At 32.6% G+C, this 26,670-nt stretch overlaps 1 protein-coding gene and 1 long non-coding RNA gene across 8 annotated transcripts in view; one reads left to right on the top strand and one right to left on the bottom strand.

Moving 5' to 3' along the window:
* Positions 1-183: 183 nt before the first annotated feature.
* The window catches only part of LOC116769106 (homeotic protein antennapedia-like), a 169,565-nt gene continuing 143,078 nt past the window's right edge, over positions 184-26,670 (bottom strand). For 6 of the 7 annotated variants that reach the window (XM_061528251.1, XM_032660116.2, XM_032660115.2 and 3 more), the window contains 2 exons: positions 10,952-11,816; positions 184-2,236 (listed from right to left, as the gene is read on the bottom strand). In XM_061528251.1, the coding sequence (XP_061384235.1) occupies positions 1,986-2,236; positions 10,952-11,612 (912 nt within the window). In that variant the 5' untranslated portion in view covers positions 11,613-11,816 and the 3' untranslated portion in view covers positions 184-1,985. Of the gene's footprint in view, positions 2,237-10,951; positions 11,817-23,664; positions 24,224-26,670 lie in introns of those variants that run through there. The other variant, XM_032660113.2, reaches the window with a different exon arrangement.
* On the top strand, positions 6,439-8,866 carry LOC133320305 (uncharacterized). Its single transcript, XR_009753700.1, has 3 exons — positions 6,439-6,571; positions 8,533-8,675; positions 8,752-8,866. It is a non-coding gene; the product is annotated as an uncharacterized LOC133320305 (long non-coding RNA).

Raw genomic sequence — 26,670 nt, 5'->3', positions numbered from 1 at the left:
TTTTTTTTATTAAAATTATATAACACACATTGGTTCCAGAATATATATTCTATTTCAAACATTAACTCGGTCCTTAACATTTGGACTGTCGCCATTTTGTAACAAAAGAAAGATTCAAATATAAAACCTCTTTTAGTGATTTCGTTTTTTTTTTTACGTCAAAGGTATAATAAAAATCTGATGTACAATCATTATGCTTTATTAATTTCATGTATTTATATATTTATGACAATATCGTCTCGCCTAACATTATTACGTCACTAATTATAGTAATATTTCATAAAATTTGAATTGATAGGAAAATTATTGTAAATAAAATCGTCTAGGATCCCATCTTTCTACGGACCTAAATAAAGAAATGAAATTCACGAAAAGGATACATCTAAAAACGTAACTTAATTAATTCCATATTACAACTAACCTTTAATTTTCTTTACAAAAAAATCGTCATATCCGGCCGGGATTTGTATTAATTGCACTTATTTCAATATATTGTTGAACAGAAAGATTGAGCAAATTGAAATAAACATCCCAGCCGGACGCCATTGTTCATCCTACATCGAAACAATAAATAAATATCATGTACAATACAATTTACATTGACTTAACGAACACAGCACAGATAAAAAAAAAATAGAAAAAAAAAATTGCATAAGACGTTCGGAATCTTATGATACGTAGGATCTATTAAAGAAACAAATTATTTTTTTTTTTTTTACAATAAATATAGTTAATTATTGGATCACTGTAGTTACATGTAACATATTTTACGTATATGGGTTACTTTCAGGCAATGTTTTTATAAAAATACGTTTCTTGTCCCCAACGAGACTAAAATATAAGAGTAACATTGTTCATCTTGCTGTCTGGGTCTACAACCTAACTTTGGTATACTGTGTACACTCTTCCATCAAGATTGGGATGTAGATAATATGATTCACGTACAAAAAAAAAAAAAAAAACTCGGGTAACTTTTGTTTCACTATAATAACATTCGAACATTTCCCGTATCTAGTACATTAACTTTCCCACAAATATCCCGAAAAAACACTACCAACTTTTATAGAAGTAAGTTAATTTAAGCTTCACCCTTGCATTTTACAACAATATTAAATATATATATATTTTTTTTAATATTTAATTACGTATATGTGTACCCCAAAATCGTATACATTGCACTTTAGGACTGGCCTCCATCCTGAGATACGAAACTGTGAAGACATATCAAATAAATACTACTTCCTGTAAAACTAACGAGAACATGATATTAGTCGTTACACAATAATTATTCACACTAAAACAATTGTACACAATCATATAATCTAAAATTATAGTTGTTTGTTTGTTCGTTTATATTTACATAATATAGTTTAATTAAGAAATAAAACATCGAATATATTAAATAATAACAATATAGTTACTAATCGCCGTCTCGTCAATGGTTATTCATAAGAGGTCCTTGCGGTTTTTTGTGATGCGATAGATAACAAAATGAACTTTTGGTTAATACAATTGCGAACGGATATTACGTTTATACATAACATTAAATAATTCTATAAGACGTTATATGCAAGGAGAAATGAAAGCTATGCGCCAGTCACACGAACATAAGGAATTCACAAAATTTTCCAAAAACTGGTTACATAATGTCGTCACTAACAGCTGATGTCGCTTCAGTAATCATATACAACGCGTATTTTTGGTAATTATTGGTATTGAGATTGTTATATAAATTAATTTATACTTAACAACTGTAAAAATCTCTTCACACTAGCATTACTCTTTACTTCAAGTCACTAAGTTACGTATTAGTTAATATAATGTAATATTTACTTAAAGTCCAACGTACATTTTATACAAATCAAACCGTACCAGAAACCCCTTTAGCCGTATCAGTTTTAATATCAACACAAATTCCGTATGAAAATAAATGGACAAACCAATTTTGGCTTAAGAAAGTCGCTTGGACCGCGTGAAGGTTTCTATTATTGTGGCGATGTCGGTGGACTCATGTTGTCAGGTTCGTCTCCCGACCCTGGCTCGCCTTTGGTTTTATTCTCCTTCTTCCACTTCATACGTCGATTCTGGAACCATATCTTGATCTGTCTCTCGGTGAGACAGAGCGCGTGTGCGATCTCTATGCGTCTCCTCCTCGTCAGGTAGCGGTTGAAGTGGAACTCCTTCTCCAGTTCCAGGGTCTGGTACCGGGTGTACGTTTGCCGACCACGCTTCCGCTCTGAAAACAGTTAGAATGCACATTAAAAACTTTTAAATGGCAACCCTGAATACTTAAAAACTGCATAGGCTGTGATAAATTACTGTTATTTGTAAACGCGAACACTCCCGGCGGAGTTAATTGAAAATTGTTCTGAGCTTATCAATTTGTTAATTGTTTTTGCTTGTTCGACATTTCTCTCGGCTGTCAGTGATAGCGGACTTAGTTAAATTGATCATAAGGACGGTTCGTGTTCAAAAACAATTTGTTATTATCACAATAAAAATACAGGAAATTGACAAACGGTCTTTATAAAGAAATTTTGAGGAAATATTTTAAATATTATTCAAACACAAGTGACAATATCACCTAAATATATCTTAGTAATACGAGACAAATGAATCACCCGTTATAAATGTGTATTTTGGTAGGTTCATGACGAAGACGCCGCAGCGCTACCGAAGGCAATTAGAAATCATTTCGGACGCCTCGAGCTTTTTCCATTACGTTACTGTTATTTCCCAACAAGAGATCACATTAAAATATACTTCAGATACATCGCGTATATATTATCGTGTCACTGAATCGTCATCCGAGAGAAGAAACGGGTAAATCTACTAGAAAGTGATACAATTAGATTAAAATACATCAGAAAGCCGGTAATTCAGAATGAAATGATTATTTTAGTTTGAACGAAAACACGCAAAATAAGCTCCAATACAAGATAAACACGCAAACTTCGAAGAAACATGAACACGATACTTGGATTACTTTGCGAAAGGATTCACAGTTTCTGAGAAACAATATTTATATTATAAAAAAAGTACATTACAGACAGACACACGTCCTCTCAGCTTCGACGTGACAAATGTTTTGTTCAATTCTAATTTCTGTTACTGTTTTAGTAATCAAGTTGAATTGACTTTTTTTTTAAACATTAATTTGTAAACGCTTTAGTATTTTTCGGCTCAAATGCATGCTTAAAAACATGGTTCGTAATAATCTGTGACATTACAAAACAAATTACCATTACCATACCTATATACAATAAAAGTATTGTTAATCGTTCAAGCGAATTATTGTTTCTAAGCACGCACGTTTTCCGTTGTCTAATCGGAAACGACTAAAAACGTCGCTTCCAATGTTCTGCAAGTGCAGTGCGGAATCAATATTATCGACCACTTGTTGCTCGGGATTGATAACGACCTCATCGCAGCCGCTTCCCCGATTTAAGTGCAGATTCGAGAATTGAATTACTGAAAAGTATTACACCTAATAACCTATCTGTGATTTATTAGTCTATGACATAAATGTACATAGCGATATAACTCGTTTATGTTATGAATCACCAAAATTTAAAGTGACATATTAAACTTGAAGTCAGCCGAGGAGACGGAAAACAAAATCATATAGGATATAGCTCATGAAATCCCCTTCTCAACGGGCTTTATATATTACGTTGGCGATTTCATCGCGCACTCAGATGCATAAAACATGATCCCGACGTCAGATTTAAACCGTACGTAATAAGAGCATTAAAGGAACCACGCGACTGCCGGAGAACGTTCAGACGACTTCATTTAAGTGTGACGACACAGTACTAACTCGTACGACAAACAATCATTAATACACGCCCTCGTTGTATCATTTAAACAACGGGCTGGATGTTAAAATCGTTCCTTTTATTAATATGAAACTGGTTCCAAAATGAAATAGAGTTACACTTTATAGTAACGAAACGTTATATCAATAAATTCAGATCAGCGTTCCGAACGCTGCGTTTCGCCCGCCCGTCTGTTCGTTAGTTGTCATAACGCTGCATGTGTCGCGAGACACACATAAATCATCGATACAAAGTCGCTGCCCGGCTTACTTTCACAGCTAGACTAGATTGAGAATACTTTACACACTATTAATATTATCTGCGATAATATATACCTAATATATTAGAAATACGAAATTATGTCAAAGAAGTAAAGATTTTTTATTCAAAGTATAGATTAGTTACTGACATAGATCTTTCGAAGTTATCTTTAATGATTATATTTGTTTTCGATTTATCATGAGTTTATTGTTTTTCGTTAGTTAGCCATGACGCGGTATTCCATCCATGTTCAGACCGTCTTCATACAGCTTCCTATTCCAAAATCATTATTACCTTATATCCTAGGTTTACGCCTACGCAGTTCCAGAAAGTATCGACTCTACAATCACCTGGGCTCTACGAAACTGACAAAACAATAAGCTTACGATCAAATAATACAATTCTATGCGAAGAGTTGTTAAGGTTGTACACGTTTTGGTTACCAATTATAAGACACAAGAATAGGTGCTGAAGTCTCGTTAAGAATAAAATTTAATTTTATAATTAACTTAATTAAATCCTTTTCATCATCATTATTAATTAGTCATGAGATTCTAGAGCATCTTAAGTTTCTATATAATTGGCTGACGAACAGAAACACACAATCTAAAATAAAAACGTGTAAATTTATAATGGATCGTTGTGAATGTGGTAACGTGATTATAATTAAATCATAATTTAAATTTCAAGAGCCTAAAATCATACATCAGAGTGGGAGAAGTGAAAAGAGCTTTTAATTTAATTCGTTGCGGTATCGCGCCAGTGAAATATTAAAAAAAAAAAAAATACAGCAACAGCTTGGAGCGATATCGACAATACATAATTCATGTCCAACAATTTCATACGTACGACAAACGGGACGTTATAAAACATTATTTGTGTACAAACGAATTATTACTTTATACTGTTGCTGTTTGAGTCCAATTTGTCGTGCTTGATTTATTGTTATTCGCCCTCAAAGAATGGACAAGCCACTCAGTGTATTGCAACACCGTACATGATATCAAAAGGATATTCATATTAATGCAATTTCTCTTAAACGCTTACACGTCGTAAATGAAATTGCTGGTTCAAACGAGCTCTGGGAACTTAAACTTAGTTTCACTGTAAATGTATATTAAAGTGAATATAACGGAAGTTGTGTTTTAGAAACGAATTTTGTCAAATCAATAGAAATAAGTTTACAAAGTTTAGAAGAACATTCGTTTTATTTGCACCTACCTAGTTAAACTTTATAAAATTTAATACAATAATGTTTTTTTAGCAACGTGAATGCGTGCTTTTTTATGAAACACGAAACAAGGAAATAATTATTGGTACGAATACAAAAAGAACAAAGAAAAAACATGGAGGCCTTTGAAGCTTTGAAAATCATTAATCATTAGTTGGGCGGGGGCAGACGCAATCTTCGTACACTCAACCTAACCTATATATGTAATATATATATTTATATATACTAATGACCGTGTGTATATAACAGACATTAATATCCTGTTTTGCTTGCGGCCGTGATCCTAAAACAATAACAGATGGCATCGTTTTTTGTCGAAGTCACTTCGACTCTTCTAGTTTTATGTTGTGACAGTTTATATTATTTTATTAATTACTTCGTACAACTATAGATTCATTTGAATATTCACAATATCAATACAGAGAGTTTCAAAAAGGAACCTTAAATGTTTCTATGACCGGTTACAAAACTCTCGCGAGAACCGGTTAGAAACATTTTAATGAAACAAATATTATGTTTTATTAAAATGTTATGAATATATAACATCCATAACAGAACGTTTGTTTTGGACGGAGCTCGAAAAGGATTTATGTCTCGAATACAGAGCCATCAGTCAGCCTCGTGTCGACGGTGATACCCGTCGTGTTTCGCATTCGTAATGGAATGTTATTCGACGAATTTTTGCTTCGGTGTGCGGTAAAAATTACGCGACTCCCGAGTCGGATTGAACGGAACACAGCCCGGCAACAAAAAAAAGGTGTCAAATGAAATATTCAAATATATTTTAATATAATTCATGGCGGCGGGCGTTTCATTTCTCTCCCCCGTAATGGAATGCTAAATTTTCAGGCGAACAAAAAATATATATTAATGCGCGTACCTAATAGCTTATACAAACTCGTTTGTTGGGTATTGTTGTTCACAATGGATGCCATAACTCCGCGTCGCAACCACGGTCGGTGACGTCTTTGTTAGGCCCGGCTAGCTTTGTTCGACACCCGACTCCGTCTGCTGCCGTGATGTCACCCGAACCGAGCAGCACCCACACCCACACCCACACCCACACCCGTTATTAAATACGATCCCATACTCCGACGTGCAATATTCTAGTTCAATTAACTAAGTAAGAAACTAATAGCTTTTAAAAAATCGTAATCCATTACAGGAATTTTGTTTTCCGTGTAGTCTAATTACAGGCTGTTGGAACCATTACCGTAATTTGCTGGGAAGCAGGAATGAATATTTGAGAAGGCGATAGAATGTGAGTAATTGCTTTGGATCACGAAGCGAAAAGTTATGAAAGGTGTTAGCGAGGGTGATTTTTCAATGCCCGTCATGAAAACGAAAATCTTAATGAAAAAAGTATTAAATCACTGAAGCGGTTTTGTTTGATTGTGGTAGCGTTGTGCTTTCAAATTGGTAATGTGTACGGGCTACGGAGAGATTCATCAGGGTGAAACGGGGAGAACGCATTAGGGGCGTAAGACGGTTCACCACGGTAGGCCCCGGAGGCCCCAGGAGGCCTGAGAACGCTCCAGAGAATATTTGACACGGGTCTGGCAGATAGACAGGCCGGTCATGTGTGATCGGGGCAGGAAATAGGGACTTTTTTCCGCGCCTCCATATATATATGTACTTTATGATTTACGAGCCAGCGGTCCACATGTGTATATGATATTTTTAATCCACTAATGATAGCGGCTTTCGTATTAATGAGTTAATATTTTTCGTATATTAAGTCGCAGCAAGCCAATGTCTGATGTAATTATTTATTAATAATTAAATTGTAGTTTAACTAAACTATTTTAATTTTAAATTCTTCGGTTTTGATAATTGATTTTTATGCCTCATAATAACTAATGCTTCATCGTCTCAGCGGTCAAAGTTTGATTAGCGTAACCCGACATTTAATTAATGTAAGTTATCCGAAGTTCTTGGTCGGATACCTATCATGGCAGAGGGAGCCGATGTTGCGATGTTACCAGATAATAGAATAAAGTTTCCTTACAACTTGGCAGTTTAGTAAATTTCGGTTCAGAGTTATGACTGAATGTTCTAAGACGATACACAGAGTACTTCGGATTAGATGGAAAGCAAGAATATGTTCCGAAAGTGTTATCGATTATTGGATTAAAAATGTGCTATGTGAAAGATTTTGTATGTGTGTTTCAGCTTTGATTGTGTGTAAAAAAAAGCAATGTTTCGGTGTGCGCGTGTAATTATAATCTGTTCCGGTTCCTCAAATAACATATTGTTAGTGTCATTGTGTAATTATAATGTTATACCTAGCAGATGATTATTTTTAATTAGAGTCTAATTATTATTTTTTATTAAGTACTCATATGAAGACATGAATACTTTTATAAATGTAACGATATGTGTTTCTGAAATTATTCTTTAATATAGTAATAAGTTTTAAAGCAATTAATTTATTAAGTAAAATATTTCAAAAATGACTTTTCAAAACAACGCCACCTATCGATGGAAGGCCAAACTACGTATTCATGTAGTGCTTAATTGATTGCTGTTCGCAGCACATATTAATTCTTATAAGGATAAGATTTTGAAACAAATAAAATACTTTAAAATTTAATATCCATATCAAATTCAACAGATATTTTGAAAACTACTTGAAGTCTGCATTCTCTGAATAACTCACCACGTGTTAGCAAATACAATTAAGATGTTAGAAATCGGCCATTTAAAAAAAGGGACACTGAGATAATTTTTCTTTTAATGTCAGTTAGAATTCATTATATAATTATCAAATATATCCTGCACCGAACCTATCCTCCGCAGTGACTGCGATTCCAATCAGTTATATTTTAAAATATGTTTTACGTAAAACAATTCTTTATACACTCGAGTTCAAAGACGCCGAAACAAAAATAATATGAGAGCGAAAACCATCCTTCAACGTCGGTAGCACTACCGGCCCTCACCGGAAAGTTCGTGGCAAACGAAATTAGAAATGTATTTTTACAGTGCACCCTCTTAAAAAAAAATCTTATGCAAATAACAGCATATGTAAGGGGAGCGTTCAATATCGTGTTAAAATATTCAATAACAATAATATTTGTGTATTCGAACGCAATTTGGGGTGTGAGAACGTGGGGTATGTTTACGAGGGTAGGAATAGTCTAGCAAACGCAAACTAATACTAGGCAAGGATGTATTTAGCGATATCTGTTAACATCATTATACAGGAAATGAGTTTTTCAGGTCCATAGAAAAGGGGAAGCCCCTCGGCACCAAAGAATCGGAACCTCAATCTGAGAAGGCATTCACCACCATTGTTAAACCGACAATCGACAATCGATCAATGGTGAATGAAATCCACAATGGCTCTTATCAACCGTAAGTAGGTAATGCTTTAGAATGGGAGAAAATAATTCACATTTCTATTCCCTTCCATATTGATTCAGAATATATTTATTTCAGTTCGGATATGGTGAGGTGAGGATGACGCTATAACATTACTATATATAGTAAAACAGTAACAATGATTGAAACCATTAATTAATTAATGAAAATATTATTAACTAAATGTCGCAATAAAGTTTCATCATCAATTCTATTTAATACCAAACGACTAAGTCTTTCATTTTCAAACGTGGAAAATCAGAAGCAGGCGGCAAACAAATTCTTGTATTCAATCATCGTGGCTTCACAAAGGCCTTTGGGCTGATAACTGAACAATGAAATGTAACAAGTCGTTCATTCGGCATTGTGTGAGCTGGTCGGGGTCGAGGGGGGGTGGGGCGGGTGGTATTGGGGGTTGAGGGGGCTGCTACCATTATATTTCCATTTCCACGTCGATTTGCGCCGACTTATCGCTGGCTACCTTCACACAGACCTGGCAAGTCTATCTTTCTATGCCGTTAGTCAGTATAACAACATATCAACGAGATAAATCTATGAGAAAAAGGTACAATATATAGGTACCTACATTATACATGCGTACTTATAGTACTAATACTACAAGGAAATATGTATGGAATAGTTCTGTATAGAGTTAATTAGCTAGACGATACACAAGACGGGGAGTATATAATAACAGATGTATCATTACATATTAGTGGGTAGGTGTAAGATTGTGTTCCGAAATGATTAACGATGTGTCTGCTTCGAAGCGTTCTATTTTAAAACTCAAGATGCATTCCGATTGGTCCATTTTTTAGAATGGGAGCCGAATTCTGAAGATAATTAATGATTTTTCTGGAATACGTATCTGGAGTACTGTTTTAAGTATCGCTACTGTATTTTTCATTAAGTAACTAGACTGTCGTCTGATTCTTGAGATGTTTAAGTCCTCTTCGGGGTGGTCTTATCTGATAGTTCTTGATACTTAATATCTTGTTAGCATTATCTTTGTGGGTTCGAAACAGTTTTATGTTCCTTTTTATAATAGTTACCACTAAAATATAATTATTTTAAATTCACATATGTATGATTTATACGATATAAAATGTTTACAATGAATAAACATGTATTGTAGGAATGTGTGCTACAAATCTGATCATATCATTGATGTGGGTTTTAAGTGTTTATCAAAACAGCCAGATAAAATCAGTCTAGAAGTCGGTCTGAGACCTGGCCACAATGAACTGAATAGTTCCATTTAACCTACGCTCTATGAAGTGTAGAGATAGTTATCAACGGCTGAGGTCAGGTGATTTGTCAGGAATTAAATTAAAAACATTAAAAAAAATACTATAATAATCTGAATAATATACATTAATTGAAGAATATAGTAGACTTTGAGTTGTTACAACAACTATTGAAAAAATTCTCATATCACTTCCGCAGCATTTAGTTTTAAAAGCTATCGAGACTACAAAGACGTCAGGGGTGAAATTTAATACAACTCCTATATTTAAAACTCATACACCTAATACAATAAACCAAAGTATAACTCGTTTTTGTTCAATAAAGCAGACAGTCGTACCTTACGCGGAATTTTCTTTTCAGTCATCTGAAGAAACAAACTTTACAATAAAACTAACATAACAAAGTCAGCACTGCTTGATTTATTCATATCTATATTTATTATTGTAGATGTCTTCACTTAATATCACTCGCGGTTTTCAAGGATTGTTACACACATGCATTAGCATAAGTACGGCTCGGATGTGCGGATCTGACTAAAAGAGATCTGTATTGAAGTGAGACGTTCCGAACCATCACAATAGAAACATTGAATTAGCGACTGGGACATAAATTAAATTTTAGACAATCCAAAAACAGTAGGAGTCGGTAGCGCAACTTAAAACCGCTTTGTTCGTGATCGTCGTCAGCAAAACAGAAGGTGAACCTTTGTGTCGGGAGTTGTAAATTTTATGAAAAGTGAAATTCCTTTTGAATGCCTCTTCGGTCCATAAATTACTAGGGATTAGACGAAGCTATTGTTTTTGGCACTTTTGTTAGTCAATGCAAGCGGGTGGTGAACAAATTCGCAAAATACATTGCTACCTGTTTATGTTGTGCAAAATTAACTTTCAAACGTCTTTCATTTTCGTAAGGCTATATTAAAAAAATTTCATTGTAATCCTACTTTAAAGTAGTTTCACTTTTTAACTGCGTAACATGTACACGAAATAGTTTAGTTAAGAAAAATTTTGGAATATTTTATTTAACTCACCAAATTGACTTCTCATCCAAGGGTAGAGCGGACTTGGTAACGACGCATTGGTATTTGGCGGTGGTTGTTGAGGAGGTGCCTGCTGTGCGTGCATCGACTGCTGATGCATGGGAGGCATCTGCGTCTGGTGCTGCATGTCGTCCACGGGATACATGAGGTGCTGCTGATGCGGCGGCATCCCGTGCTGGGCCATGTGCTGCTGGGGATGCATGTGGTGAGGCATTTGCTGGGCCTGTTCCAGTGGAGGACTCCCAGGGACACCACCCGCCATCGCGGCTGCTGCTTGTACTTTGCACGACGAAGGGTAGACCGCTGGAGCCGGTGGTTGGTGACCATTAGGGCCATATCCATCCGATTTCGGACCCATATGACCCATCTGTGATGGACTATCGGGCCGATATCCATTCTGTTCCATTTGTTGATAGTAACCCAATCTGTCGTATGGTGGGAATCTTGGATAGGGCATCCCAGGCGCCGTCTGCGCCGAGTAGTGATGTTGTGCAGGCCTGAGCTGTTGATCACAACCGTCCATTTCGTGTCCCTGCTGCGGCACAGCACCGTAATGAGCGTGCGCCTGCTGGTGATCATGGCCCCCGTTCCTCATGTCTGGGACGTATGCGTTAGAGAAATATGTCATGCTATCGCAATTGTTGGCGCTCATCGCGGGCCCACAGCCCGCGTGGCTCGCGTCCGTATCTTCCGTTGCAGGTTTTCGGCCGAAGAGGCCGACACTGTCACTATATCCGTCCCTCACTACACAAACACTTCGGATTCCATTCACTGAACAGCAGCAGTAGATTCCACTTCCACTGTCGGTTCACGATCTGCTATCGGACGCTGTATCCTCATCAGAAACTCAGCTAATCTGAAAAAATACGAGAAAATATATTGAGCAAGTTAATCATTAAATTTGTTTGAAAAATTTGTTTAATTAAACTATGATCTGTACTAATTATATTGTCTACAGCTGAGAGGACGCCTTTCAAAAACATACCACCTCCGTAAACTTGACCGAATGCTGCAGCATGTTCAACAAAACTACGGAAGGAACAGACGTGATGTTTTAAAATCTAATTAGTTTCAGTTATCGTCCATTAACGACAACCTGTTCGCAATATGTGTACAGGGCGATATCATGAGTGCGTCTTTGTCATACTCATGATACTCATTCCTCAAAAATGAGACAGTAACACGATGTACCTAATGTCTCGCCGTGACATGACCCGGCGTCAAATCCACGACACTCATGATGGAGTATGAGTGACAGCGCACGACACGACGCCACGTTACATCGACGTTAATTTGTGGCGAGATACGAGCGACATTGTAACATCATACACCGGTTCTTAAGAAATTTACGAGCCACTTAAGTAAACGGCTACTAGAATTAAGTTAGTCCGAATAATAAAAATTCTATTCTCATGAAACATTATACGACTACTTTAGACAAGATCTCAGTGACGAGACGTGCTTTGAGATTATCTTGTTAACGAGCGGTGTACGTATCAGCTACTGAAAACATATTTGGCACATCGATACAAAGAAACGTCGTAGTTTTGATATGGTTTGTTAAACTTATGTACTAAGTAAAAAATATACACGCTTATATTAGTATCCGCCCCTAGCGAGCTTCTCCGTTATTTAAAACCGAAATGCTCAAGCATCATTAGCAACATTTAATGAAGGCGGCGTGTCACAAGACAATACGTCCCCTGCGAATGTTTAAATATGTATACTACAAATACAACTAAAGACAAATAATATCAACGAAAAATTGCAATAAAACTTTAATTATCGATGTTATAGAATGTGTGAAATAAAAATTTTGTGAATCACTATTTCAAAGCACAAAGACAATTGAAAGGTGGCTACTCGGAAAATTTACATGTTGAGGGATGGACAATTTAAATTTACGATTGAGCAGACCCCCCACGTAGAGCGACCCTCGCAATTTTTTTTTTTAATTTTCAATTTCCATTTACATTCCAGCAAGTAGGTCCAATCTACAGAGTTCTACGGGTTTTAAAAAATCTTGTCTCATTAAAAACTTCCGAATAAAGATTTATTGCGAGGGTGCGATGCATTTGAATTACAATCAATAAATAAAATACTCTTGACTTTATTTACATATCACTTGACGGATTAGAAAACTACAGCAAGAAGCGGACACCAATCGTCGGTCTCGTGACTAAGATACTTAATACATAAGTTGTCTTAAGCCAGTGAGTAAATTCCTTTCTAAATAGCTAGGTTTTATCTACTTTTTAATCAGCTGCGTATATGAGCTAATGTTTCTAGTCTACAATTACGAGTCTGATAAATATCTCAACTCATTTCAAGGAACATGTCTTTAAACTGACCGACGAGGAAATTAACAGTCTTACGTGCCTTTGATAATTTGATAACCGAATCGCGTTGATTTATTTCTTTTGTGAGTCAGTTCTGAGTTCCCATGCCCTATGCTTTACTGACCGAAACCTGTGCACGCTATTATCACCCTTGTTACTATAGCAACGTGTCTTATATATGAGTGTGATGATTTTTTATTTATTTCTTAATTAGGTTGCTACCTGGTAAATGGAAGTTCTCAAGATATATACGTCAAAGGTGAAGTTGAGATTAGTTTTAAGAAATACATACGTAGGTAAATAAAAAAACTGAATCTATATAAAATATATCCGTACACTTGTTACCTATGTTTATTCTTATGTTTGTTATATATAAACCGTGTCCAATATTTCGTGTATACTAATAATGTTATAAATTTTAAAAGTAGACGCCATACCATGATGTATGTGACAAGTCGTTTAATACTACAAGTGATGAATAACCAGAGTTTATTATTTTTAATGAGGTAAATCCATGAAGTGATAACATGTAGAATATATGTCACGTCGAGAATATTACTAGTGAAAATACCTACAGAAAAATATATATTGGAGAAATAAAAAAAAAATTGCCTATTATATGTGTTTTTTTGAAAAATTGTTTGTCACGCCGACGCATGATAGAGTTGAGAATTAACCGAATTTATTGATAATAATAATAATAATAACATAATTTTCAATACGTCAATAGGAGTATTGTTTTTTTCCCTTTTTTTATCGAGCAAATTAAAAAAAAACTAATTTAATAAAGTATAGTTAATCACGTGTTGTATAAATCATAAAGAAATTTAACGTAGGAGAGATTTAAGATTGACTTAAAAATAACATTAATACAAGTCGAGCCGGACGGTCGGGTTGTTCGTCAAGGCGAGATCAAAGGATACGAGTGTATTTAAGTCGCACGTATTCATCATATCCACTATTTGTCAATTAGTGTTCTATTGTGGGCGCGTTAAGTGTTTTTTGATTTATTTGCACGCTATCAATGTTTGGTACATACATATAGTTGCTACGTCGTAATCATGACCCACTGCGATGGTTTTATAATGAGACAGAAGACAGAAATTTTAATTTCATTATGATTTATAACAATTCTATATTAATTTTATGTTATAATTTAGTTATTGACTTATGAGTACGGCGAGAATTTGTGTATGTTTGTTAAAAGTCGATAGCGTTTAACACGGGAACACATTCCTATTAATATTAGTAATTAGATATATAATTTTGCCATATGAGTTTCTTTAAAAACATATCTACTGATATTCTCTTTTAAGTTATTTCACGATAAGATAATTCCTACTAGACGGTCGATATCTTGAGACGTATCTCAGGTCTATATAGGCGTATCTCGAGACGCGTATTAATTAGTTAGCTGGTTTATATTAATCTCAATGCTGTTTCTTTAGATCCCTTACTAATTACGCTACTTATTTAAAGACATCGATATTAATGTGAAAAGTCGTCTGTTTGTGAGATCACAGGCGCTGAATATTATTTGGATTTTATATTTAACGGAAGTATAACGATTCGTTTAAGCTCGTCACTAGTACACATGTACCTATATAGTACTTTATTATGAAAAATTACTTCATTCAAATATTAATAACTTGTACTGCACATATGATTACAATAGATTTTTTTTAATCTATCCGTTTCGACTAAAATAATCAAAAAACTTCCTTTAATTGAATCACACCGAACTCCGACTTAGTCAGAGGTCAACGAGTTTAAAACGTGTTATAAAACACAGAAGGGTCTTTTACTTCTGGCTGTAATTTTTTCCCTGTCATTAAAACTGGAAAACAAACTGCCCTCTAGAGTGAATCAGGCGCCTCTGAGTGAAATGCGATGTACCCGCTAATTACCAACTTCCAAATTTAATATACAACTTGCGTAATGTCAAAGGATTCATAATTTTTCACCTAATTATAAAAGACCCGTGACAATACACTGAGTGGAAATGTATGTTTTAATTACTGTATTTGTATATGTATTTGTGTTAGATCTATCGATAGGTAAAAGTAATAGATATGTATGGAAAAAATTTTAGACATATAACCTTCTGCTATTATAGACGGAGTAGATTAAATTTAAATTGAAATAAATTTGTTTCGTTAAACCTTACTTAATATTAAAATTATATTAAATAATAATCTGTTGCCGTATCGAGGGTCGCAGGTAGAGGAATCTGTTAATCAAAGCGAACGCTATCAATTACGGCCGTGCAATCAAAATGTCTGACATTCCCGGCTGGCTGTGAGGCTTGTCTTCAAAGGATTATAGAGATGGATTGGTGTTATGTATTGTAATTGAATTACAATTTAATATTATTTTTATACATATCAAATATATCGTAGTTAAACTATTGTAAATTACGCTTAAGTTCATAAGTATTGTTGTTTTTAATGTTTCATGTAATGTTGTGAAACTAGTTATACTTAGGTAAATTTTTGCATTTATCTATGACGTATTCAGGTGTATCTCTTGATCTTATAATTGATTGAGATTATTATGTAACTGAAATTAATTGTATATTTTTTGTTGTTATCACGCTCATGGTTGTATATAATATTAATAGGCTATTGTGAATTATTTTTAATTTGTCATCGTATCTCTAGTCTCTTAGTCTACAAGATGGCCACGGCGCTAGCGTCGCATTATCTGTATTTAATTAACATTGCGAACATACCGACTAATATTGGCCTTAGTGATTTATTGCACGACACCTTGTAATTGCATGTTTTGCAACTTTGTATGTGTAAAATATATGGTAGGTACTTAAAATAATGGTGACATAATCTGATCAACATTATTAACTATTTTTAAAAAGATATCGACCAAAGATGTTTCAATATAAGATATTTCTGTAGTATGAATATTTTATTCTATAGGAATTATATTAAGAATATGTTATCAAAATTATTGATGTGGATTTAATTTAATAAATAAAATTTTAAATTACCTTTATTTATTTTTATTTATACGCCATCTAGTGGTAATAGTTGGCAACTTGTAACAAAAAGCGACATCTATCAGTTTCTATACGCACTATAAAGAAAAGATATACAAGGACAAGACAAAATAGTTCTTAATTTTTCTGTCTTAAGTTTTTGTTTCTTCCCAATTTTTTAATACCTTTTGAAGGAAGGGTGGTTTTCAATAAAATATTGGTCCAAAAGTCAAAACTTATAAATTATGTGTATTCTAACGTTAATACCTCGTGTTAACTTTTTATCGAACAATCAGTTTATTACTTAGTTATTATTTCTAATACTTGATTTATAAATTTATTTATTTTTATTTTGTAAATTAGTATTTATATTTTATGTTAATAACGACAGTATTCGAAAGCTCCATCTATACTTTTTAAAATAAACGACTGACATCCGCGACTCACTACTTTTGAAAGTAAATTTTACTACTAGCCTCTCTTGTCAAGAAGATTAAACTTATTTTGAACTTTGTAAGCTTTTAAACAACAGATGGCAGTGTAAGTTTATGTTTTTAAAATTGAAATGATTTTAAATCTAAATAATTTGTAATAAAAAAAAAAATTAATTAAAAATTTTATATAATGGTTTAAAAACTTCAAAAAATATAATATTTTGATAATGAGATTGCCTTCCAATAAGAACGATGTGACCAATTGAACAAATATGCGCCGGTCCACACAGAGAAAACCAATAAGATTATTGTTTTTTAATTTTTATATGAACACTTGTGTTAATACAATTTCCTAATTGCTTTATCCAAATAATTTAAGTTAAACGTAATTAATTATAAATATGGATAATTTAATTAACTTCTACAATAGAAATCCATTAAAAGAGACTTGATTAATACAGTAATAGGGACTATTATGTATAATATGTGTTATATAATAATACGTAGTTGCTTCTTTAATTAGATATGTATTAAAAAAAACTTAAAAGCATTATCATATTTTTTTTAAAGATTTATATTATTTTTCAAAAACTTTTCCTTTAAATTTTGAATTAGTTTCAATGTGTAGGTTTTAAAAATTTGTCAGCCATTATTATTCCGAACATCCGTATAAAGGTATTTGTGAATTAAATTCAATTTTGGTAAGGCAGACAAAAAGGATAGCGGTAGGGATGGGACGGAATGAGAATCGCGTCTGTCGAGATTTTTTGTGCGATTTTTTCGACGTTATTATTATGAGAAAAAATGCGGAGTCAGTAAAGCGGAACGTGGGGTGGGGAATGACGAGGGTTCCCGGTTTGATTGAACGAGCCAGTGGGGTCGGGGGGTCGAGGGGGGAAGAGTGCGGGGCCGGGGAGCCGGGGCGGTGACGTCACACTCTCATAATAGGCCCCGATCAGTGATGGCCGCCGTTTATTAACGACTGTTAGACGCTCGGATTTTTGTTAGATGAGCTGATGGGTACTGACGAGTCGAAAGGTTTGGGTTGTGAGATTTATATTTCTTCTCCGGTGCTGTCACTTCGCAATGTGAAACTGATAATGACACTACCATGAATACCTGTTTGTAAGAGCGGAGGAACTATCATAGAAATATATTGCACATCTGTTGTAGCTCCAACACAGAGTTTAGTTGGATTACTCAGTAATTAAGTTAATAGTTTTATTACCTTGAGCCAGTAAAAGGGGTCATAAGAAATCTGAATGTTCAGATATTATTCATAAAATGAAAACGTGGCTGAGTTGCGTGTGTAAGGGCGGGGCGAGTCGCGTGACAGAGTGCAGTTATCGAGGGAACACCTCGAACAGCACATCACTACGCCTATTGCCAGTTATTACATCGTGGTTGGCGGAGTTTTTACATTTCTATTGTTTATACAATTTTGCGTCGTTCGTGTTCCTCATTATAGATTATTTGTTATAGATATCGACCTTTGAATATCTAAGAAGAAAATCTATTAAAACACATAATTTATAATTTAAAAAAATATATGAAGCTGGAGATTTAAATTATATAACTTATAACAGATTAAAATAAAAGACGGTGTAAAAAAAAATTACACTTTTTTTTTATATGACAACACAAAAATTATTAGAACATGGTAACTTTACGTGATTATTAATTACGCTTATGGTTGATTGACAACCGAACCTTAAGTCCGTATATGATAATATGCAAGCTATGAACATATATCTACCTACATATGTTAAAGTATTCAAACCAAACAAAATAATGTTACCTGCTATAAATAATTTAAAAGTAGTGATCCACTTTATTAATTAATAAATTCCTATCATGCGTTTTTTTTATTTTTATCATAGAATACATTTAATTATGTTAAACTAAACATTTTATTCGATATAAGTTTACATTTTTTTTAAATATAAAACAACGCCCACTGCGTAATAAAATATATGGAATATATAAAATTTTGCCTGTCAATAAAGAAACAAAGTAAATTATAATGAAATATTATATTAAGATTATTATGAATATTCAATTCTGTGTAAACTATAAATATATTTAGAGAATCAAGTTTTTAGCGCTTCTTGTATAATAATTGATGTAAAATATTCTATTAATTTAAATACTTTTATTAATTAACAATATATATATATATATAAATAGTTCGTTTGTTCAGATGTCTGTCTGTTATAACACAAGCTATTGTTACAAGGTTAATTATAACCACTATTATACAATACATTAATAAAACTCTATATTAAACTATTTGTTTTAATACAGAGTTAAGTTTTAAAAGTTAATAATAAAAATCATTTTTTTTTCTGTTATTACAATGTCATATAGATCTACTATTTTAATTGATCATAACTAAATTTGAACAACTAGTAAAAAGCAATGATGATAGTTATTAGTATAGAGAAATGAATGTAAATTTATAATTTAAATATTTCTATAGCATTTGAAATTAAGATTAACCTACGATGTTTTCATTTATATATATTTTTGTATATTTCCAAATTAAACTTAGTTTTTTAGCGAGCAAATAATTCCTATGTATATTATGTAAAAGTTCGCGACTAGTTAAAACGTTCTAAGTCGAAAACTATTTTCATACATCTCATTTTAGCTCAAACGTATCTCTTGCACCGGATTTCGGTTCCATGTTCCTCAGTACATTTTGGCATCAAACACATTCATAGTTCCTACCATCAAATCAGAAAGCTTACATAAACCATACGCTTGTTCTCAATTTCCACTTACACACAACAGTTGCTACAACACACTGAAAATTAACACAATAATTTTGTTCTTATGATCAGGTGTATGAAAAAAAAAATGGACATTTGAATTTGGAATTAATAATTAATGACTATAATTTTTTTTTTATTAACATTTGAATCTAAAGTCTTTAATTGAAATCACATTACTTATGCCGTTGGCTGTAGGTACATGTGTTTATTGCGTTGAAGACTTACCGTTAAAATTAATACCTTAATATGAGAAGTATTTAATAGAGTTGAAACTTTTTTGAGATAATGCGAGTCTAAAAATTCATGAACGTTAATTAGAATGTACCTAAGCAACTTAATTCACGTTCGCTCATTTGAAGAATTTTGCTTCCTAATTAACTTTTTTAACATTTGAATATAAAGCGGACATAAAATCTATTTTATTTTATTTCACATGAAAATTAAAAATCAGAATCAAAACATCTATGTATCTGACCCTGTGTCTCTACCTCTAGGGGTTATTTTCCGTCCAAGTAAAAATTTTGCTTCTTAATTCTTCTTACTTAACTCAAATACTCACATCAAAGAGTTTAATTATTGACTTCAGTTTTAAACAGTTAATCAAATTTAAACCGTAAAGAAATCATCCTTAAAAAAATTAACAAATTTATTTCACTACGCACTCACGACAGTAACAAATTGTATGCTATTTATTAAACATGATAATTGCAATTTTTAATGTTATACATAAAATATTTTGTTACGTATTGTTAATTTTAACTTAACATTGTTAACGCTTAGCCGTTTTGTTAACTTATTCGACGCGAGTTATTTTGAAATGAACTAATTGCGAACATCACTTTTATGTTCTTGCGAAAATTGCGATGTGATTTTTTAATTGCAAAAATAATTATACAGAGCTATGATATTTTAATTGCGAAAAAATATTATAACAGACGTGTTATTACATGTTAATTTTATATATCAAGTGTATCACGATGCCCTGTTAATTAAGAAACAATCTCCAGCGCTTCTAGAAGACTCCACGCTCATTGATGGTGTAAATTAATGATAATATTTGTACTTTAAAATATGTTTTACCAAATGTCACTTTGATAATCTATATAACACAAAAGTTATATTAGAATATTCGGCATGTTTTTTGTATTATTACGGAACAAGTAACCGTACATATCAACTATTGTTATTCTACGATGTGACTTTTTATCCGCTGTATCCAACAACATTTAACATAAACATTTACAAAAAGGCTAAGATTCTTTCAATTTGACAGACGTTACCATATTAATGTAAAAATAAAACTATACAAACTCTATCTTCAATGTATGCTATAACTCTAAATGTATTCATAATATCAAAAAAAGAAAACAAAAAAACCATCGTATCCAGGACCCGATAATTTTACAAACGAGTTCAACCTATAATACTCATAAATTTCGCCGACTTCACGCGCCAAAGATGGAAATCAACTTTTTTATCTTTATTTATCAATTTATCAAAAGATTAGCGTTTTATTCCGAAATAAAATTCGCACCGTTCATTTTTTATATATTTTGTTTTTTTTTTAATATCTTTACACGTATAGTGAGGTTTCTTAAACGTAAAATATAGTAGGTACTTGAAGTATGTATATTATTTTTCATTTGAAAAATATCATTTTTAAACGAAAATATTATTTTATTTTAAAATCGTTTAGTTGAAATCTTTAATGTAACCAAAAAGAAAAGTGTAACGGGTTAAAGAAAAGGATTTTTAATTTCTTAAATAGCTAACAGATCGTAAGTTATATTCTATATATATATATATATATATAATTCAAAATAAAATATAACATGTAAATGCTTTAATAACAGACACAGACAAATGATGTTGAGTTAGCGTCTATCGAGGTGGGCGGGCGTTTTGTGCCCGGCGAATTATGCCGTGTTATTAAATACATACATTGATAGCGAACTTGAGGTCCGTGAGGACTTGTGGCGATTGTTTGAAAGAATGTTATTATGAAACGAAAGATTTCATTACACGACCCGATGTTGTACGTAATTTATTATTTACACGTAATTCAAAACACTGTTGTATTATGTGAATATTAGCTAATAAAACTTAGCTTAATATTCAATCAGATTTAAAAATTAGGTTAGGATTTAATCAAGGATTCAATAGTTAGTTTAAATATGAGTCTGAATTAAACCTTGTTTATTAACTTGTAAGAACACTACAGATTGGTTTCTTAACAGCGATTTGAATACAATGCTAAATGGTATTCGATGTCAACAATAAACCACGTAAAACCACGGTCATCAACTAGTTTAGACTACAATTACCCTATTTAAATAAGTATCATTAGTGTTCCTTGACAAAATATATTGTAGCTATGTTAAATATATTTGAAGTTTAGTCTATATTATTAATATTGTGAAATGTTGTATTGACAACTTTGATTACATAATTGTTAGTACCTAATTAAAATAACTAATAAAGTGTTCTTTAAGTTTAAATTTCTATAAATTTATGAACAGCCTGTATATAATGGAACATGACCCACTACTATGTAAAGGGCATAATGAAGTGAGTTTTCTAGTTCCATAGAAAGTCGACGGTCACGCCGGATAATCGCACCAACGAAATCATTTCAACATGAAATTGTTACACGCTGTATACTTTATTAAGCCAGATTTTGGTACACGTTTAGAATCAGATAGCGGTGAAAGGTACCGTTAGAATAATAGCATGAAGTCCGGCTTAAACTACGCACTGTATTTGGTGCATCCCTATAATATGTGATAAGGAATCTTTTAAAGGCTTATTCTTTCAATACCATCCAATTAGACAGTCAATTCAATTAAGCGATTTTTTTGTTTTAGTTGTAATTAAATTAAGATTTCTTGACGATTTTTTATACTTGTAGAATTAATTCAGAGTAATAACTTTTTGTTTAATATTATTCAGTGTTTATACCAGATATTAAACTTGTCGATTACTTATCAACATATAATAAATGATCGTAATTTTAAATTATATTTGAATAGATTAAATTAAATGAAACGACATTTTATTATTTTATTAACCTTATAAATTTGTTTATAAGTTTAAATTATTTGTTTTAAGGCGTGACATTAGTGATGGAACAAAGCATATTATGAAAACACTCGTGACAGCATCACGTTTAATTTAATGATTTTCATTGTCACGCTCGTTCATTAAATCTTTCATAAGTTTCATAGTGTTGTTAAAAAGATATTTAAATTACCTTAAAATGAATTCTATCCGTCGAATGTGAGTTTGTTTATGTATATGTTAATTAAATCATGAATTTTCTATATGTACTTAATATATACAATCTTTTTTTTATGTATTAAAAGTTTACCGTCGCTCGATCAGTAGAATGCTTATGGTAATTTTATTATATTTAATGGTCGTGGTTATATCTTTGCCATTACCATGGTAACAGGAAAGGTATTTTAGAATTATGTTTATTAGGTAATAATCATAGTTTATTATGTAATTATATAAATATGCGTATCTATGTATTATCTATGAGAAAAAGTTTCGTAACCGGTTTTAAATGTTGAATTGAGAGTATATAGGTATATTTGTTGGATTTAATTAAAATTTTATAAACATATTATGATTTTATATGATTTTGATCTCATATACATTTATTCAAATTAATATATCTTAGAATATATAAAATTTATTCGTTCCAAAATTATTGCAATATTTAATACAAACAAAATAAATAGGCCATTAATAAGAAATAACATTTTTTTAAACTGCCTGTCTTTTGGTACGTCATTATTAAAGACATTAATCATAGAGTTAAGACTAAATAATAAAAAAAACAAATGATATAGGGCGGTGCCAAAATTTAAGGATAGAGCAAGGAACGACTCTATTTAGTTTTTTTTTGTATAGTAGAGCGACCTTGCGCCCTTGTACCTGCTACAAAAAGGTTAACTTGTGAAAAACAATAAATTTACTGTTTTGTATAAATGTCTCTGTTGATGTATAACTTAAATTAGTGTCCGACACCAAAACTGCTTGGAGTTTTTAAATTGAAACATCCATCTCTATATATTCTTCTTTTCCATATGTATTTATTTTTTTAATATTTAAAAATTATATAATCTCTTATATTCATTTAAAAACAATATGAAAAACTCACCGAGCACTTGTTCCACCTAATCCAAATCGGAATGTGTCCAAATAATAACAAAAGAATATAAAACACTTTAGAAATAACCACAACTAAGTTATAATGTTAATGTACGTCACATGTGTTCACGTTTAACATCACCTATTTCTTGTCATAACTGATGTTTTCCACTGCGGTCCATTAGAGCACGATTTATTATATCCAATCATCAGATAGAACTCCTTGTGATCGGGACCACCAAACCGCGAGCGATATTTTATTCATACCGTTGCCCCTTACAATGATTTTCAACGGAGCGCATCTAATTGCGAACATGATAAATAAACACACGTAACGATCATATCACAAATCAATAGTACACACAATATATATCTGTATAATATATTTTATAAAAATAACGTTTTAAATTCCAACTGAACGCCAATGTACGTAAATAAACTGTCAACTATTTTACTATATTAACATCGGTGTAATGTACGTCTGAACCCGCATTGAGCTAGCTGTCAAATCTACGAGCCGTCATAGTCGGCTGGTATGAGTGGGCACGCACACATACGAGCGCGTGCAACGATGTACACACACACACTGACGGACACCAGCCGAGCGCGAATAAAGGCGCCCTCACACGTTCGTGTGCGAGTGGGAGTGCGAACATGCATCTAACACGGCCGAATAGAATGACAGCCGACAGAGACCGGAATCGTGAACTATATCGGTTCCGTAAAATGGCCGGTTGTTCTATACACGCGGCTATGTGCCCGATCATATGAAAGATTATCCGAATGCGTGTGAATGCACGCAGCGTTGCGCTACGGATGGGCGGGAAACATTTTAAACAGATATGTTTTTGCTTATAAGATTGCGATCGCAAGAATAATTTCTTATTTAATATTCAACATTACTCTGTGGAGTTACAACGCTTTAAATGAATTATTATATCTATACGTATATTGTTATTAAATTTAATCACTGACGCCGACGATATAGCACAATAATGAAAACCCAGTTGTGATACGCAGAGCAAAAACCGTTTTCGTTAAAAAGATTAAAGTCGATACTTAAGATAACAGCCAATCACGAGTCACTATAACTACGATATTTTTAGTTCGTCCACTTATAGGACTTTCCTTTGATTTCAGCTGTCGCTAACACACGTGCATTTTGGAAGCTCGGTACAGCGGCCGTGCGAAATTGAATTACGACTTTATGTAAATCATGATTGAACTGTTTATCGCGTGGCTGGCACGTGACAAAACAAACGATCGCTAAGGTAAATGGTAATTTAAATTTCGAATACGTTCCCGTCAGCCAACCGTTAATTTCGTTAAATGCAATTCCGGAGCCTCACTTACCTGAAACAATAGGAAATACATTTGAAATAAATTTTTTAATTCTTATTTGTCTATGAAGAAATACAATTAAAAAGATTTATATATTAATTATTGAGAGAACTTGTTAATTAAATAGGAAAAAACTGACGGTAGAAAGTCGTTGTCATCATTTATCGTTTGACCCTCCAGCTAGGTTCATTAGCTCTGATATGAAGACACGGTTAAGAGTGATCTTAGCTGATAAGTAGGTCAGCTTAGTACCATACGTACCTATTTTTAATGTCAAGTTCATTTGAGACAAGTGTGACGCACGAGTTATCACTGTGTAAATACAGAATATGGCAAGGGAAGTTGTTTTAAAATTAAAGTTTATATAAAAAATATATATTTTATTTTATTAAGTTTGATAAATGAGTTAAAAGTAGGGCTTGAGGAATAATTTTACTATAGTAACTTTTATTGAGTCAAAACAAAGATCGAGACTTCTTAATTGTGTTGCAAATAATATTATAAATGTTATTACAAATATGATAAATTAATAAATCCATGATCGATGATAACTAATCATACGGCGAGGTTAAAAATATGAAATAATTCTCAGCTACAAAGTATACGCAATCAAAATATACATCAAACTGACATCTTGTATGAAGGTAATAACAATAAATCGCAAGGAGATAATCCGCGAGTAATAGATAAACAATAATTATAAAGGTCAATGAACGAGATGAGAATAATATTTATGAAATTTAATTAATTCAGTCATATCAATGTTTTAATTATAAATATAAACGAGGGCACACATGCATTCGGATAAATAATATTTTTTTTTTTATCTTTTAATGCTATAAAATTATATACCGTGTAATTCATGAATGAAACTATTATGGTTAGGTCAGATCACGTTTAATTTTAACTATTGTAACTTAATATTAAAGATAACAAATTAATATGACAGTCGTAATGAAGACGTTCAGTTTTCAATCGTTTTGATGTATGTACCGTGAAATTTCAGAACCCCATACTTCGGTATACCCTGAGAGAGTTATTACATTAATATATTTACAAACACGCTTCTATTATTACGTTTTCATGTACTCGCTTACGAATAAATTAAAAGCATGCCAGTAATTCTTTTGTCCCTTCCCTTATTTCGTATTCATATTTTGATATTTTGATTACACAATAGGACATTCTGTAATAAAAACACAAAAAAAAAACTTCTCGTAACTTATATGAAAAACCTGTTTTGAAGCATGTATGCTAAATATACAAATTGTGAAAGAGGCTATCGTTCAATACGTTCTTATCAAAACGAACGGCAGTCTAATGTGAACTCTGTTGACAGCGCTGTAAGCGCTTCATTGATATAAAGACTAATACGTCACTTTAATTATGGTTACATAGAATGAAATATGAGTTAGGTGAGGGATAATAAAGGGCAAGGGGCTTAAAATGTGAACTTTGTAATGCGTACGTACAGAAGAGCACCCTTTTTAATTTGTACCGAAACTATGAACCATGCCAAAATGGAGACTAAAAAACGTACCCCAGTTTTTTTATCAAATCGATCCAAAATTTCACTTTGGATGTATACGATTGTACAATTTGTTAGGAATTCTCATGTTTCTTATTGCTTCCGCAACGAATTTCGTGCGACCCACTAGTAAAAATGATTGAACCT

This window comes from Danaus plexippus, chromosome 5, assembly GCF_018135715.1.
Source record: "Danaus plexippus chromosome 5, MEX_DaPlex, whole genome shotgun sequence".
Taxonomy (NCBI): domain Eukaryota; kingdom Metazoa; phylum Arthropoda; class Insecta; order Lepidoptera; family Nymphalidae; genus Danaus; species Danaus plexippus.
The sequence above is the reverse complement of the archived record's forward strand: the minus strand, read 5'-3'. Positions and strand labels throughout refer to the sequence as shown.